Source organism: Aythya ferina (assembly GCF_964211825.1).
Source record: "Aythya ferina genome assembly, chromosome: 1".
Lineage (NCBI taxonomy): Eukaryota > Metazoa > Chordata > Aves > Anseriformes > Anatidae > Aythya > Aythya ferina.
The window spans coordinates 91,183,679-91,201,055 of record NC_140296.1 but is presented as its reverse complement, the minus strand read 5'-3'; the positions used below and the strand labels follow the sequence as shown (position 1 = coordinate 91,201,055).

Here is a 17,377-nt window from a genome sequence, read left to right as displayed (position 1 = left end):
CAGAACATTCCTCAGATAAGGAGTTGTGTAGCAAACGTTGCTATTTATTTCTAATTCCCCTCTTAATTCAACTTTTCATTACTTTTTATCTTGTTTGTGTGTGTGTGTGTATAAACACCCATTTTTATCTCATCAGTTTTAACCACATCTTAATAATGCCTCTCTTCTGTTAGTCCTGTACCTTCCAAAATTCAACAAGTGTCACATCTTTGGCCACGTCCATCCTTTTATATTTTGATCTTTAATTTGCCTGCTGCAGTGATTTGTGGCTATAAGCAAATCAGGTTCACTTGCAGTTAAGGCTCAGCTGTGGAGCTCATGGACAACAGCCTAAGGTTCACTGAAGAGGTGAGTTAGGGTGAGTTATTCCCCTCCATTTTGCTTAGGAATCCCGCCTCCCTTCCCCTCCCCTCCCACCCCCAAACTGCTGGAAATATCCAGAGATTACAAATGCTTCGCGTGCATCGTGTGTGTCATAATTTAAGAAGCAGAACTGCTTCACAATAACTACAATTGATAAAATATTAACTTGTGCTTTTTTTTTTTTTTTTTAATAAAATGAAACAAAAGCATTCTAAATCATAGCAGCTTATAGATCAAAACTGTCCATAGTTTAGGAGCATAGTGTAATTAAGAAGTATTAAAACTGCAAAATATTAAAGCCCTGCAGCAATTCAAATCCATGACAAAACCTTCATGCAGAGTGAGCAATACTGCCTGATGCTCTACTGATTTGGTCTACCTGTTCATTGGTGAAATATGTTTTTTTTTTTTTTTTCCCTTGGTAATGGTATATCCTCTTTTGCAAAGGGGAGGAAAGGTACAAAGCCCTTTTGATTAGCACGCAATAGCTCTTTCCCTAGTTAGCAATACTCTGTTATAGCACTGAGAAATGAGGACTGTTTGTTTACCATTAGTTGAGGTAAGTTATCTTGCTTTTATTTGGGTTTAAGACTACTGTAAAGGAGTAGCTTTTCAGTTGCAGCATGGTTTGTCAAGATTACAATATTTATGACTGCATAAAATACATAAGTAAAAAATTATGATTTGTAGAGTTTGTTATCAAGAGCTGAGACTTACATCTTTACAGAACTGTAAATACTGGCTTCCTAACTGCTAGCTGATAATTTTGCTGGAAAGAGCATTTGTTATACTTTTCTTGTATCTCTATACCCTTTTGTCCACCTGTTGTATAAACTAGCAAAAAAGTCATTTATAACTAAACTGTTGTAACAGCATTAGACAAGCTGTACTGATTCTTCATTAAAACACCCTTCATTTGAAGCTACAAAGGTAAGAGGCAATCCTTTTTGTTCAAAATAAACTATTAGCATGCTCTGTGCCTTTAACACTTCACATTGATTACAAAAAATTTAACAATGCAATCACTAACATACCCCACTAATGAGAAATTATGAGAAATCGTTTGATGCAGAACCTTCTGCATCAGTCAACTCTGATCGATAAGAAAGCTATCAATTTTGAAATTTAGATTTAATGCATTTTCAAGAAGCTAATGAGAAAGGAGCAACTTAAAATAAATACCATAATTAAAACTGCAAACTGTTACAATGATATATTATAAACTTGTCCTAAATAAACCTAGTGCTTCAAAAATTTACCAGTGAATTTGTATTACAAAGTATGTGAAAATACAATAGAATACCACAAAACAACGTCCTTTTTCTGGGTCAGCAATGACACCAAGGTGATTCAGTCTTAACTTCTTAAACTGTTAATAGAACATATTGTAATATATAAGTTGCAGTTTGGTTGAATTCTAGATACCATCCCCACCCGAACTCAAATTCGCCTTTTTCAGTTCTCCTCTGAAACTAGTGCCAAACTTCCTGTTGAACCCGGCATTTTCTCGAAGAGCTTTAAAGTTTAGCCATTACTTATTTTCTACTACTATGTTTTGGCAGCAACTATTTATTGGTCTGTTATTGCAAAAAGTGCAATTTAACAATAAACCAGTCTGAAGGTCATTTTATGTCTTGAGGATACATACCATATATTTCTTTAAAAATAATCATACTTTTGTAAGCAATACTTTACAGTAGACACCTCAAATCTACCATAGATGTAAAACTTAAACCGAGAAAAATTTAGTCTCTAAATCTTTATACACATATTTATATTCGAATTTCTATATATATTATATATATACACAAGCACAAGAGTATATATAAAATATATATAATCAGATTCAAAAAAAGAACAAAAACTGGGCACTGTACATAAAATCTTTTTAAAACTCAAACAATAGAAAAACTTTAAACATTAAACAATTTTAATAAAAGTTTCTGTACAATGCTAAGCAGTTTTATTTACATATAGAAAATGTAATAGGAGTAGTGTTTGAAATTACAGAACTCCTTAAAATTTCAATGGCAGGTAATCTGGAAAAAATAACAGCATTCCATTCACAAATATTTTCAAGCAATAAATATGTATTTATAAATAGTGTAAATTTACATCAAGATTAGAAACAAAAATCACAAATCTGAAGTTTATTCCTTAGTCTATGTGCAACCCATTTATCTTTGTGACTTGGCTGTTAATTGTTTTAAATTTTATTTAGGAACCAAAAGTGTAACCGTCATGGTTTCAAAACAAGACAGAAAAACATAAAAGCAGTAAAAAATTTATATCACCTAACTCTTCACATTAAAAAAAAAAAAAAAAAAAAAAAAAAGTTGCCCAAAGAAAGACTTAAAATTTCTAACTACCTTACAAAGAAATGACCAGCTAAGCTAGTACTTTTTCCAAGGGAAATTCTGAAGGGGAAAAAATGGTTGAAACCAACTCATCAGCCCAGAAACAGAGAAATACAAAAGAGGTGGTCTTCAAGTCAGTAGTCTGTATAATGTTGCCAGTTTTGTCAGATATATACAAAACATGGAATTATTTTTTTGAAGTACAGCTGGATGAGCTTTATTTGTTTTGAGTTCTGGAGTAGGAGGCAGTGCTCTCTCCTGTCCAGTTGGTTGACACTCCGCACTTGGAAGGTTGCATAGACACAGCTTTCAGCCAGCAGCCTTACGGGATAGCTACAAAAATCAGTGGTGCAGAACTGGGTCACTTCCTGAATATCAGAAAAGTTTTCATTTAATGTCCATGAAAAAATGTCAAGATGAGGAGGATGGCAATGGAGGAGCCTGAAAAAGAAAACATTAAATTACCTTTTCTACAAGGGTGCAGAACTCAGTCGTTTAACCAAGATCTGTCCAAACAATAGCCATGAGAGTTTGAAGTCAAACACTACTGTTTTTATACATCGGGACTTTATCAAGTGGGTACTGGCACGTTTTCCCAGCTAACTCAATAAAATGTATACTTTTACGACTGCTTCACAGTAGGATTTTGCCTATACTGCAGACTGGGAGGATGTCTGAGTTGATACTATGTGAGCTGCCAGAACAAGTCCTGTTGTGGCAGCAAAGAGCTCCATGTGGGCTTCTTCTATAGGTCTGGCTATGTACTCTAAAACAGGGATTCTCAACCTGTTTACCAGTGGGATGGGTGGGTCATCCATTTGTGGCTATCCAAAAGCTCTGCGGGCTGCATTTTTACCCCCCACCTAAACAGTAACATATAATCCTGAAGTTAGGATATCTGTGGAAAGGGTCTCTGGATTCTCTGGCATGGGGACAAAGCTTCTTTTTTAATCCTGAAACTCAAAAACAGAGTGCCTTAAGAGTGAAGGAAGTGAGGTGTCTTGTTCCTGCCTGCTTTCAGGAGACGAGGTCTAGAAGACACCTATTTCCCAATATTGCAATTTGTAGCATTACCATAAAAACATTGAACCTCTGATAGAGCTTCTCCTTTCTTCTCTTTTCCTGCCCATCAGTTCTGTCATGATGTGGGAACCCTTTAGAAAGCTGCTCACAGTCCCTAAGGACACTGTCAATTGCACCCTAGTATCTACCTATGAAACACTGACACTAGTTAATTCCTGTATTCACTCCTGATACTTTACCCCAAACACAGAGCCTGTTAGGCTTGTGCCATCTCAGATCATCTTTGTCCTGTGACTTGCCACAGACCTCTACTCTTCTCCCTCCTCCTAGATCTGGGAGATGCTACCTTAAGGCTATGACTCTTCTCAATCAAACTGTAACCCCCTTTAAAAGAAATGATAGCGTGCATCAATTTCACTGCAGAACACTTCTGAATGCCCTTCAGGGCTGCAGGTATAGGCTTTGGTAGGTCAGGGAGCTGCTCACAGGTTGAGAACCCTTGTTCTAGGCACAGTTATATCACCACCATTGCCTATATAATATTATCAACACAGACAACAAAATGCCCTTCCCTGTCTCCCTCCTTTCTCCTTTTCCATCAGAAGCCTTCTTTTCCCATTCCACTCAATTGGATGGTGTATTTGAGAGCAGGTGTTTATTTATTTGCTTTTCTGTAACAGATCATCGCTTCAGAATTGCAGTATTTCACAAACTATAATGACAATGGGTTTCTAAAAGTACGAACTGAAGTTCAACCACCTCAGGCTCTGCAGGACCGATGAAGAGAATTAAATTCAGAGGACATGGTCCTGCGCTCTCACCAGCCTCTACTGCCAAACCCTGAGGCATTAGCTCAAAGGTTGCAACTTAATCATGCTAGTGTAACATGAAATAATTGTCTAAACATACATTTTCTGCAGCACCTGGAAATGAATCAAAAGGCACAGCCATTTCTGGGCTGCTGTATTTAACTCAACATGAAATTCTCATAACGCTTTGTCCAATGTTTGTCTCCTTTGACAGGAAGGCAAGGCTTATCGTAAATAAATCCAGCATCGCTTTCACTGTGATTACAAACAAGCCATCTTTGCCTGAAACAATGAAACCTGGGTGAAATGTTAGGACAGTTGTGCTGACACAGTTCAAAGCAGGAGGCTGCCATGTATAGCACGAAGCTATAATGGCAAAGAGGCTTTTTGCTTTAAATTGAAATGCAAAGGAGGCCCCAAGCCAAAGACAGAACTGTTTGAGAGCATCCACTTGCTAAGCAGAAGGACAGTGCTGATTTGGGAGGGGATGGGTGAGGGAGGGGGAGGAAGGGGTCTGAGTGCATAGGATGCTCTGCTGCTATACTGACTTCATACCACAACCAATGTATTAGAGATGCTCTTGAACCTGGTGCTAGTTTCTCCAAGCTTCACTGTCCTGATTCTTCCCATCTCCATCTGATCCAGTTATGGTCTTCAGGTGATCTCTATTGGATTTTTAAAGCCACAACTTTATGAATTGTAACATCATACTTTTCCTGAAAACTCAGTGGTTATGTTCTGCAGTAAGTTACTAGACTATTTCACACAAATCTGACTCTGCAGCGTTTTGTTCTGTAAATATCACATACAACCCATACCTCCATTTGAATCAGAAAGTCCACGGTACTCATACAGTGGAGTACCAAGACAGTCTACAACTGCTTTACAAATAATGTATTTATGCGTCCACTTATTAATTTGACTTACTAATGTAAATTGATCATAGACTTGCATCAAGTCCTCCATTTTGTACTGTTCTAGCACCACAAAATTTTCCAGGTTCGTGCTTATCTTTCTTGCACAGTCTTGGCAATGTACAACATAGGTCTTTCGAGAATTGCTCTCACTAGTGACGAAAAGCAGATCAAAGACTTCCACCTATTAAGACAGAAAACAAAGTCAACTGTTACGATTTCGTTTTTAAAAAGTTAAAGCAAATACAGCTTTCATGGTTTAAGATATACACCCTTACCCTGAGCATATAGTGAGAAAAATTACATTTGTTCAGGAAAAGTCCATCTTCCTAAGGGTCATGCACTGAGGTGAAATATTCCAAAACCACTGCTAACATTACACTTTGGATGCGTGCATGAACAGCTCTATAGGAAACTTTTTGGTCAATATTAACAAAGCAGTATTTGCTCTGAATACTGATCACTCAGTATCGTGGGTATTTATAACAATTATATCTAGTTTTCCTTTTTTAAATTTGCCTGCAAAAAAAGTCATGATTTATTCCCCTACTATTCAGTCACACATGCATCCTGCCCAACAGGCTTGGTCAGAAAATAACTTGAAACTGAATTTCAAGGAGTGGGAAACTTTTTTATTTTAAGCTTCATGAGAACTATTGTCCAATACTTTAAAGGAACTAGTAACAGAAAAGTAGAATCAAAAACTTCAATAAAAAGGTATGTCCTGTAAAGAAAGTAAGTTTAAATTCTCCCTTTTTGGGGACTGTTGTTGACTTCTGACATGAAGACAGATATACCTTCAAACTGAAGGCTCAGCAGATCAAATTATAGGCAAGGAGGGGTAACAACTTTTTAGAACTAAGAATTGAAATTTGACCTAGTGAATAACAGTCCCTATGTACTGTGGAAAAGACTGAAGTAAAATACAACCTGTATCTAGCAAAATAGCTTAATAAACCCTTTGAAGATAGCACTGCATCACACGTATGCTTTGAGCACACAATAGATGCTGCAACTTATAGCAACAACAAAAGATGGGTCAAACTTTAAATAAATGTTACAACAGTACACAAGCCCAACATGCTTTTACTGACCTCACAAATGCTACAGTAATGAGCTGGCTCATCCTTTGCTCGCCCATGCCAGACAATCTCTTTTCCTGCAGCAATCAGAGCTTCCCTCAGTGTCTGACATTGTTTGAGAGTTCTTAACAGGCAATACCTGCAAGCAAAAATCGTGATCAGAGGGAGGACTACATTGGCATCCAGTTGCACATTCAGCTTAGCGTTCCATTTTATTCAAACAGACTACATTTCATCTCAGACCCCATACCTGGAGTTTCTTCTTCCTCAGGGATTTCAGGAAACACCTGGCTAATAAGAATCCCTGGACACATAACTTAGGCAGAAGTTAGACCACATGATTATGGACCTCTTAGTAAATGCATTTCATTTCTGTAATGGCTCTTTCCCTGCAACAGTATGTATCTTTCATTTTTGACTGGAATGAATGGACGTTTTAAAACATAATAAAATACTGTGGTCTTAAAAGTGCATGCAACTTATTTTGAATTATAAATGTATCAGCAAAAAGTTAGTCTGAACTACCAACCTGACATTTGCGTAAATAATTATAAGCCTACCCAAACAGCTTGCAAAACTTAACGTCCTAAAAACTCAATTACTTCATGAACAGTACCAAATTTTCAGTTATTCTAAGTCTGGAAATCTAGGTTCTGACATGAATCACTCTACACACAGTATGAAAAAAATCTACCAACAACCATCATCATCCATGTAAAAGAAACAGGAATGGACAGGTTGGTATTAGAAAAGGAAGTTCCTTCAAGGAAAGAAAAAATTAAAATGTACAAAAATTAATTTTAAATACATCTTATGAATGAAGAACTGGCCAAATTAAAACCAACAATTCTCTGCCATTCTTCTGCTAAGGATCAAGAGAGACAGAGAGAGAGGGAGGGAGAGAGAAAGTACAGAAGAGAACTGTATACAGAAAATGTAACTTGTTTTCTAGCATTGTATGAGCAGCATACATTCACTGAAAAACAAGCTGGCAAAATAGGTCACCAGATTTCTAAATTACAATGTTATTTACAGTAATTTTTAGCTCTCAGCTATCTTATTTATTTGAGCCACTGCCTTTGCAGCCTTTAATTTTCTCCTCCACAGGGTGGTTACATTACATGCTCATTAGATGCAGAAGGAAGATTGGAAAATGTAAGGGGAAGAATAAACATTGGACAGAAAACAAAGTGCTCGAGAGTTCTATCAAAATGTTTTCAACTTGATCCTTCTCCCATTCTAAAGCCTTCAACATGTAATATCTATGTTCTGTATTTCTTCAAATGTTTCTTTCATGTGTTTCCAAGTAGTTAATAGAATTTTAGGCTTACTTTCAGATACTTTCCTCTCAATGTTTTACACTCAGATTGTTCACCTTCACTAAAAACAAGTCTTTAGCTTCATTTATACCCTTATTGTAGGAAAAATGCACAATTAAAAGCTTGTTTTTACGTTAAACTTATTTTCATATACCAATTTTCAAGGAAATTAACAGTTCACTTAGCTGTAACTCCTTCAGCACTTTTCAAGTTTGATGTTAATGGCACTCATGATGGTAAGGCCAACCATATGTGATAGATCATGCATTAACTCACTTGAATGTTAGACTAAGGTAGAAATGCTTCTGACAAGTTCAGTATCTTTGGTATAGCATTCTTTTATGCAATACAGCTCAATCTGAAATAATCTTAAAAGCTACCGTTTTCTTGTGCTGTCATCTGGAACAGTCTTTGGGTATGTCAAAGAGCAACTAGAAGCACATCTACCCACTTGCAGCCATTGTTCTCCATTCGTGACTCCCAAGGAGTTTTCAAAGTGTTATTTTCAAAGAGCTTTCTAGTGTTACGGTTGCGAAGAAAGAATCGCTCAAAATGTAATGCACAAATAACACCACTGCAACGTTTGCCAAAATTGCAACCAAAGCCAAAAACAATAGCTAGGAGGTGAATTACTCCTCCTTGGCTGAAATTCAGATCTGAGTAATGGCACTTGAAAATGTAGATGTTAACTATTTCATGCTGTCAAAGAATGGGAGAAAGCACACAAAGTATCACTTTGAAAATCCATACCATAATTTCCTAAAGTAGGAGAAGCCTAAAGAAAGCAAAAACGGTGCATAATGGAGTCGCGGTGTGCAACTGGGATAGGCTTTTAGTATTGTAGGCTTGCTTTATTCTGCCACACCTGGACCATTTCTCTCATACTCTTAATAGGTATGGCATAAAGAGTATGAGTAAATCGCGTCCAGTCAAATTCAAATATTTAAGAGAAGATTTTGAAAGTGTGCTGAGAAGCCTGTTCTAATATTTAGATAACCAGTAAAGCTTCTGATGTGTGGAGACCATTGCAAAACTGACCTCTTTGTATCTTCTAGCTATTTGGCTTCCCTACCGACACTGAAATGTGATCTGGCTTTATGATTCTGTGCAAAATCATTTCTCCCATGTCCTGGTCTTTTACATTTATAAAACTATTCTTGTAAAAGAACTTAGTATTTCAGTTACTTTGAAATTATTTTTTATGCCTTTATGCTATGTTCCCACTCTCTCTAAAGTTTTTCTCTTCCTCAGAGGCATTTGGAAGTCCTTCTGTCTTTCCATTTAAGTTTTGCTGTTAATTTTTCTTTTTTTGAGGGTTGTGCTCTCTCAGTCAAGTTTAAATCATTTTATCTGTCTGCATTCCCACCCAGGATTTTACTGTTAACATAAAATTTTTAGAAAACATCTCATGAGAAAGTTTCAGATTTTGCTCTGTGTCTTTTATCTAGAGCAAGGCAGCACTGAAATGTACATTACCTAAAAACACAAGGAGACTACAAATTCCTTTGAAAAGCAAAGAGCTTTTTTTGATTTTTTTTCCTACTGCTATTCTATTTCTTTTCATCATTAATCTAATTCCGAATACTTATATATATTCTTCTCAGATAACCTAGTGAGACACACTTGTATTTATCTTTCAAATTGGAATTACAAACTACTTTTTATCATTTTCCAAAAGCTGTTCTTTTGTGATATTCCGATACCTAAGAAGCCCCAGAGACAGAAGTCAAGCTATCTAAATGCCTGTGATATCTTCAATGTCATCATTTGAGATATATGGACCTCCACTTTGGTAGAAAAGATGACAGCCATGTCACTGATACATTTTTTTTTCCTGATGACAAATGAACAGTTAGCTATTCCACTTGAAATTGAATCAGCTGTATCAGGAACCACTATTCCTTAGATGTTTTTATACACATACATAGACACAAATATAAACACACAAAAGCCTATATTTTGTATATAGTAAAATCTAGGCTGCAAATGATGATAGCTACTTGCCAGCTGGTACTATTCTCCTCCATACAAGCATTTCCAGGGAAAATTATGCAATTGCTTTCCTATCGTATGGGGATTTGTGACAGTTCCTGCATTTCCACTGTCTATATAAGGCCACAGTCTAGTGTATTAGACTGTGTGTGCTGGTGACACCCATTTCTAGTTACAGCTATATCGTAATTAGGGCAGCAACCACAGTGAAGAGTTATCTGAGGTTACTGTTCCTAGATGTAACACACTAGAGCTCATCATTGGGTCTTCTTCCCCTCCTTTGCATGCAAAGCATGAAACTTAGGATTTGGTTGACAACTTAGGTGGAGAGCTTAATCTAAGTAAACCAGAAATGGTGTCAGTAGCATGGAAATACCAAGTGTACCTAAGACCAAAGTTTCAATCAGCTCTCAGCAACCTTATTTGTAAAGTACATACAAAATGTAGGTACCTCGCTACAAAAATCTCAGCTGCTACCAAATAAAGACAGTAGGAAACATCCATTTTGTTCCCTGTATTTCTTCACAACATTTTAAGATCTTCTCTTGGAGAAAGATGCCTAGCTTAGTAATGCTTTTCTCCTTTTAAACCTAAACCATGGCCAAAAAAATCCCACCACCCTTGTGCGAATGCAAAATACAGTTCCCAAATTATTGTAAAATCTTATTTTGCCAAAAACCTTCTAGAGCTCTTCTGACATTTACAATACTTGCTGGGCTTGGGAAGATAAATAACCTTTGAAATAAGTTTTTGTTTGTTTGTTTGTTTTTTAAATGGACTTCTTGGTTTCCTCCTTCCCAACACTTACTCCTTTCCCATTTCTCAATTCTAACAGTAGACTACTCAATTTCTCTTCTCCCTTTTTAACAGCTAGCATCCTGACTACGATTGCTCATAACTTAGGGGCAAGACTGTCAAACATTCAACAAAGATTTTCTTCAATCTAGATATTCGTTGATATGTTTTAAAAAAAAGTATTCATATTTAAGTGCCATTCCAAAACCTAGTTATGCAGTTACTACAAACCTGTCTTCAGCCTGCAACACTCTTGTGCCTTATAGTTACCATTTTACTTGTCAAATGATAGAAGGATTCAATGCCTGTTGATCCAGTATGCTGAAAAGACTAAATGCCTAAGCCAGAAGTTCTTCTGGTTGGTTGAAGAAAAACAGAGAGCTGTAACCATAGCATTCTCATGATGAATCATTCATTTTGGAATTTATTCCTCCACTTTCTTTGGGACAAGCCTATGATATATGCTGAAATGTCCATTTATTCCTCACCCTGGATTTAATGACTTATATTTGCTTGAAGTAGCACTCCTAAAAACATTACTAAAGATGCTCTGAGTCAGGAATATTTCTGCATTTTGGAGTAAGTGTATGAGAAACGTGCCTATACTCAAGTATCATTTTACAGATCAGTTCGTTGTTCAGAAGAGCGAGCTAAGGGAAGGAGGCTTCCAGTTCCTACTTGGCCTTATTTAAAAATTTATATTGGATTTCCAAATGACAGTGTGTGAGCCTTAACTAAAGAGAGGTTCTAGAAATGTAAAATTAAATTTAACTTTGCTGTAAAAATAAGTAATGATTCTAATATTTCGAATGATGACCTAAATTTGTTATTTCTTATGGTATATACTCTGAACAAGTTTTGTTGTCTAAGTCAACTGCTTCTGTAAACTGCCGTATTGGAGTCTATTGCATATTTAACAACAGAGGTTAATTAGATCATTCTCAAGCTATGTCACAGTATCATCAAATATAATGTATTACAATCAATATCTAAAAATGGGTTCTTTAAAAAAAAGACTGTGAAATCATTTTGGCTTGATTCTCAGGAACAGAAGTCTTATAGAGGGCTATTTACAGATTAACTCTTGTTTTATGGTTGAAGAGGAAATGGATATAGGAAATGTTAAAAGAAAACTTACTTTATCATTTCAAAAAGCTTTGGATCTGAGACCTTGATATTTCGAGCCATATTCCATGAAAGATGAACCATGGGTACTATGGACTTTACGCTCTGAAGTTTATTCCACTCGTACCGTTCCACTGCCAATTTGTACTGACAGGCTATAGAAAATCACAGAAGTAATTAGTCAAGTTAACAAGTAAGTACCAACTGAATCCAAAATAATTTGATTATATTTAAAATCTAGGCTTTTAAGGGTGAGATTAAACAGCCTATTCGCTGCAAATTTAAATTAAAAAAAAAATAATAATCTCTAAAACGTTTATTTATTGTATTTCAGAAGCTGAAAGAACATAATACCACAGTAGCAACAACCACCTGTGAAAACAAGAATTTACAACTGTTCGATTTCTATGCTGAACAAAGAACACCAATTCAAAAAGGGTTACTTGACTTTTGCAATGTCTGCATATTCTTTATCATTTTACAGTGCTACAGCATATAATTTGAAAAGGAAGACTGCACCTTGAGAGGTTTGTGCAGTGAGTCAGACTTTTTCATTAAGCAGCCTACTCACCCCACACTTTTTAAAAAAATGTTTTGCAAAACTTACTGTGGCTGAACATGTGATATCTGTATCAATTAATCATATAATCCTGGAGACACCCTATTTATTGCACCATAATGAAATAAAGATACAACTTAAACTATTCAAGAAAACAGTGTGTTTTTTTTTTGTTGTTGTTTCTTTGTTTTTTTTTTTTTTTTTTTTTTTGACATTCTGTCCAAATTCCTAACAGAATCTCCTTATTTTTGCTGTGAACTTTTTCCCATCTTCACATCTAAAAATCTTCCTAAACCATGGTTCAAAAATAAAGGCTTCCAGAGCAGTAGGCCTGAAAAATCTTACATTCCTTCATTTAAATATATTTTTAATCAACTGTTTGTGTTTACTGATGCTTTCACTAAGGACCTGTTAGGTATCTCTTGTCCTGAAAAAATGAGATTAGACAAGTCCTCAATTCGTAAGTAAGCGGCAGCACAGTCTTTTGGGTGGAACAGGTTTGGGGAGAGAAAGGTAAGAAAACAGCCTACAAAACAGAGTGTATGAGTTCATCTCAACACTTTGTCCTGCTAGTGTTTGCTGTGCAATTGCAATTTCTAGAAGTCCATTAGATAGAGGAGTGCAATAACTGCATTCTTGCTGCTTTCACTTCCTCTTACCAATGAAATTATTTAATGCTTCAAGACACCAAAATGTTTAAAAAAAAAATCATTTTTTTTTCATCTAGCAAACTTGTTAAATTATTAAGAAATGGCAGGTTCCACAGGTTACATAAAATAGCATGACCTTACTTCAGCACACACACTATTCAACCATACCTGTAAGAGGGCCAACATTCCAAGCGATGTTGTTGCACCAACCAATAGCCTGAACCCAGTGAACAGTGCCAGCATTTATCCACACCAAATCCCCTGGTCTTTGAATAAACCTATAAACTGGGACATTGGCTTCATACAAATCCTCCAAGTTTGGCCACCAAGACCCCATTAGGAAATTCATATTGTTCCTGAAACAAGAGGAGAAAACAATTTTCAGCATTTATCAGCATATGTTTTAGTAGCCAATACCACAATAAAATTACCTGTAAAAAGTAATCACCATCATAAATGCTATCTGCAACTAATCACCGACCCAGTAGGACTAGACAAATGGAAAGTTTCATCTATAAAATTTCAGATCCTAATTCCACGTCTTACATCCTGCCATATATTGAAATGTTTAACCTTCTGCTCATGTGAAGTCAGTTCCAGGCTTCCAGTTAAGTTCTATTTTCCTTTAAATTTCCCAGTATTAATAATGCTGAGGAAGAGAAATTCTTGGTTAGACCTAGCGTGACATCGGTGCAGCATGTTGTTTTCTTTTTAACCAGAGCAACTAATTTGATATACACATCTTACGAATGCTTTCTGTTTCAAGCAACGTTAAACATGTACTCGTGCTGTCACTGCAAGCATGCACACAAGAATGACCTGTTGGTACTACCTCAACTGCTAGGCACAGGTCTATGATATGTTTAGACAGGAAATACTATACCTGTCCTGAGAAGCAGGACAAAAAGGCCTCCATATGAATTTCCCAACAATGAAATCTTATCTTCTAGTATGGTTATGCAAAATACATACTTCTCTCCCTTTCTCATCTCAATTTTAGACGATTTTTCTATTGCACATTGGCAATTCAGTTTACAATGACCATTCAGTGCCTCTATCAGGCACTCTGGACTGTTTAAGAGGTTACCAAGGTCTTAGATTCTCTGTCACGCTTAGAAGGGCACTGCCATAAGGGCAACAAGCATACTGCCACCAGAGACATTGCAATTGCATCAGTGGAATTACAGTTCTGAGGCGGGTAATCTTTGTAAAGGTGGGTGACATAAGAACAGTTGTCAGTGTACAGGCAGAAAATATACAGACACTGAGAAGAATTTGCAGAGCTTTGGAGAAGTTCTGAAGAAATGTCAACAGTTTAGGTCAGCTAATTTCGCAAGATGAGAAAAAAAAAAATCTCCCTTAAGATCAAACGAACATGGCATGATGAGGGGACACACCTGCTTCTCCTCTTTTTTTCTTTCTCCTTCTCCTTAAGCACACACTCTACACAAAGCACGACATACAAGCTCTAATTCTGGAGCAAGTCCAGTATTACCCAACGCTCAGTATACCTCAACTTTTTAAAGCAAGTTACAAACTCGTAAGTGTATGTCAAGCATGCCATGATGCCTTCTAGAATCTGGGTAAACTAAGCTCTGCCATTAGAAGCTGCAAGAAACTGTGCCAAATAGCATGGCCGGGTACTTGCTGGAGTACAACATGTACATTAATCATAATCAAGACTAACAGCATGCATCACCAGGAAAATGCTTCACTCCATCACTCCTAAAAACAAGCAAACAAACAAAACAACAAACAAAAAAGCACCAAAACAAAAACCCAGCTCCCTGACCCCCCAATTCTTTTCTGTTACCCTACTACAACAGCCCTAAAAGCCATTATGAAAGCATCACCATTTGGTAAGAGTAGGGGTTAGCTTTAACATGCGTAATAAAATGGCCAGACAAACAGCAAGGACTGAGACAGATTATCTGATGTGGCAACATTATTTTTTGAGACAAAAACTATCACAGGGCACCTAAGGCAATCCATGTTTCTGTACGTTGCACAAATGCTCTATTTTGACATTCTAGATTTTGCATTTTGAGATGTTTTAAAGACTTTTCAAACTACATGGAAAACCCGTAAAATACCCACTTTTAACACCCCCAGTGAGTACTTTCCCCCTTCCCACTAGGTCTGATAAAGGAACAGAGAACTCAATAAAAATAGAGAACAGCATGCCCAGCTTACTTTTCACAGAAGTCATTCATGACACCCCAATAGCTTTCAGGGACAACAAACCACTCACAGTCACCTGGACCGATATTTATATTTACTGAACAGAAGTTGTTATTTTCTTGATGACCTGAAATTTAGAGAAAAATAAATACACGTTATCTAAGGCTGAGCTACCAAAATAACACCATGAAAATGCAAAGTTAGTTACAGTTACTAAAAACAAAACAAAACAAAAAAACAGTTAAAAAAACAGTTTTTCAATTTTTATATATATTTTTATATATATATATATATATATATACACACACTTATATAAACAGTTTAAAAACAGTTTAAGTTTTTATGTATTTTTATGTGATACCTGTTGCACTGTTTAGGGGCTTCACAGTATTACAAAATGTAATTAAGTTGCCAATGACAAAAGAATTCTGCTTTTGTTAGTTTGTGGAAAATGCAAAATTGGAATTACCAATCTTATGAAACTGGCCAACACATAAGCAGTTCCCCTTTAGTAAAAATAAATGCTTCAAGATGCTAAAACCTGGATTTTGTGTTTTGTGACAGCTCGTGACAGTCAGAAGCAAAACTCCATGACTTCAGGCACTGAATAGACAAGTGGCAACAAAATCTGTCCCAAAGAGCTTTCAGAATCAATGTAGAAATACCAGAATTTTATCTTCTTTTGACAGCTGGAAAACTGAACCATAATCCCTAATAGAATTATCTAAAGAAGTACTTCAGCCCAAAGAGATTCTGAAATTTAGTCCAGATCCCACAAGTCTCAGTCCAGTGCCTGTACTGGTTTTGGCTGGGACTGAGTTAATTTTGGCTAAGCATCTGCCTGCCAATGGGAAGTAGTGAATGAATTCCTTATTTTGCTTTGCTTGTGTGCGCAGGTTTTGCTTGACCTATTAAACTGTCTTTACCTCAGCCCGAGAGTTTTCTCACTTTTACCTTTGTGATTCACTTCCCCATCCAACTGGGAGGGGTGGGAGTGACAGGATGTGTGGTGCTTCGTGGGGGTTAACCCACAACAGTGCCCCACCACAACACTATTCATTACAGGGTCTTATTCTCAAGGCAGCCGAGAATTTAAAAAGTACAACCACCAAGCACTGCAGAAATCCACAAACTTCCATGACACGGAAATTTAGTGCTTTGCACATGCAGAACTAAGTTAAATGAGAAATTAAAAATTTCTGAATGTGTGCTATTTTATCTTGTTCAAACCTGCTAGAAAATAAGAAAAATTTGCAGTGCAGTTAACACCACAACAGTAGAACCTGTTGTTTGGTTTTTTTTTGTTTGTTTGTTTCTGTTGCTGTTTTTCCATGCAAAGATTATACTCACCTGGTGTTCTGCTTCCTGGGACCTTCATGTACAACTGCACTGTGTTCATGCCCAGGATGGTATGACCAACATGGCTTAGAAGATTTCCTGCTGATACCACACGTACAAAAGCAGGAAGTTTTGTCAGTTCATGGAGTTGCAACTTCCACCTGCAGCAAAATAGCAAATTGACAAACTGTGAATCCCTAAAACTCTTCTAAGAGTTTGGGAAAGACAAGTATTTTTAAAAAATTATTAGTGTCATAGATGAAGGAGAAGACAACCTTCTACTGTGTAACTTACCATCTTTAAAGAAGGAAGTTTACAGAATGCAATAACCTTACTTGATAGCTACAGAAATTTAGATGGCAATTTTTATTTAACTGTGAACTAGAAGACCTGGTGACCTAACTGAATCTTGTAGTTATGCAATCAGTTGCTATACCACTGGAAAACCCTGCTTGCAATTTACACCTTGGTGTGTATCTTTTCCAAGCAAACACACAAGTTTGCTCTCCCCACACTCTAACCCAGTCAGGAACTGTTTTTGACATACTTCCAAGATCCAAATGATAACGACGACATGGCATTTGCTAGGAAGACAGAACACACCTTAACTTGCAAACACTATTGCTGTGACGAAGAACAAAGTTAACTGTATGCACATGCTATGGAACTGAGTATTTGTATTATTGAAAACATATCTTCAACCACAAAAATCTCCTAACTTAACTGTGGAGCTCAGTAATGTCACCCAGGTATGTGTGTTACTCTCTTGATTCCAAAATATTTCCAAACGTAATCACACATATGACAGGTTAGTTGAGGGGGAAAATTTTTTTGTAGCAAAAGCTGAGACTGCAAGAACTATTTAAAGTA

General features: G+C 36.5%; 1 protein-coding gene across 16 annotated transcripts in view; it reads right to left on the bottom strand.

Annotated features, from left to right (window-relative positions):
* Positions 1-519: 519 nt before the first annotated feature.
* KDM6A (lysine demethylase 6A) overlaps positions 520-17,377 on the bottom strand; it is a 151,978-nt gene continuing 135,120 nt past the window's right edge. For 8 of the 16 annotated variants that reach the window (XM_084507155.1, XM_084507167.1, XM_084507168.1 and 5 more), the window contains 7 exons: positions 16,520-16,668; positions 15,182-15,296; positions 13,157-13,344; positions 11,793-11,934; positions 6,561-6,687; positions 5,480-5,650; positions 520-5,217 (listed from right to left, as the gene is read on the bottom strand). In XM_084507155.1, the coding sequence (XP_084363281.1) occupies positions 5,161-5,217; positions 5,480-5,650; positions 6,561-6,687; positions 11,793-11,934; positions 13,157-13,344; positions 15,182-15,296; positions 16,520-16,668 (949 nt within the window). In that variant the 3' untranslated portion in view covers positions 520-5,160. The remainder of the gene's footprint in view (positions 5,218-5,479; positions 5,651-6,560; positions 6,688-11,792; positions 11,935-13,156; positions 13,345-15,181; positions 15,297-16,519; positions 16,669-17,377) is intronic. The other 8 variants (XM_084507164.1, XM_084507160.1, XM_084507166.1 and 5 more) reach the window with 3 other exon arrangements.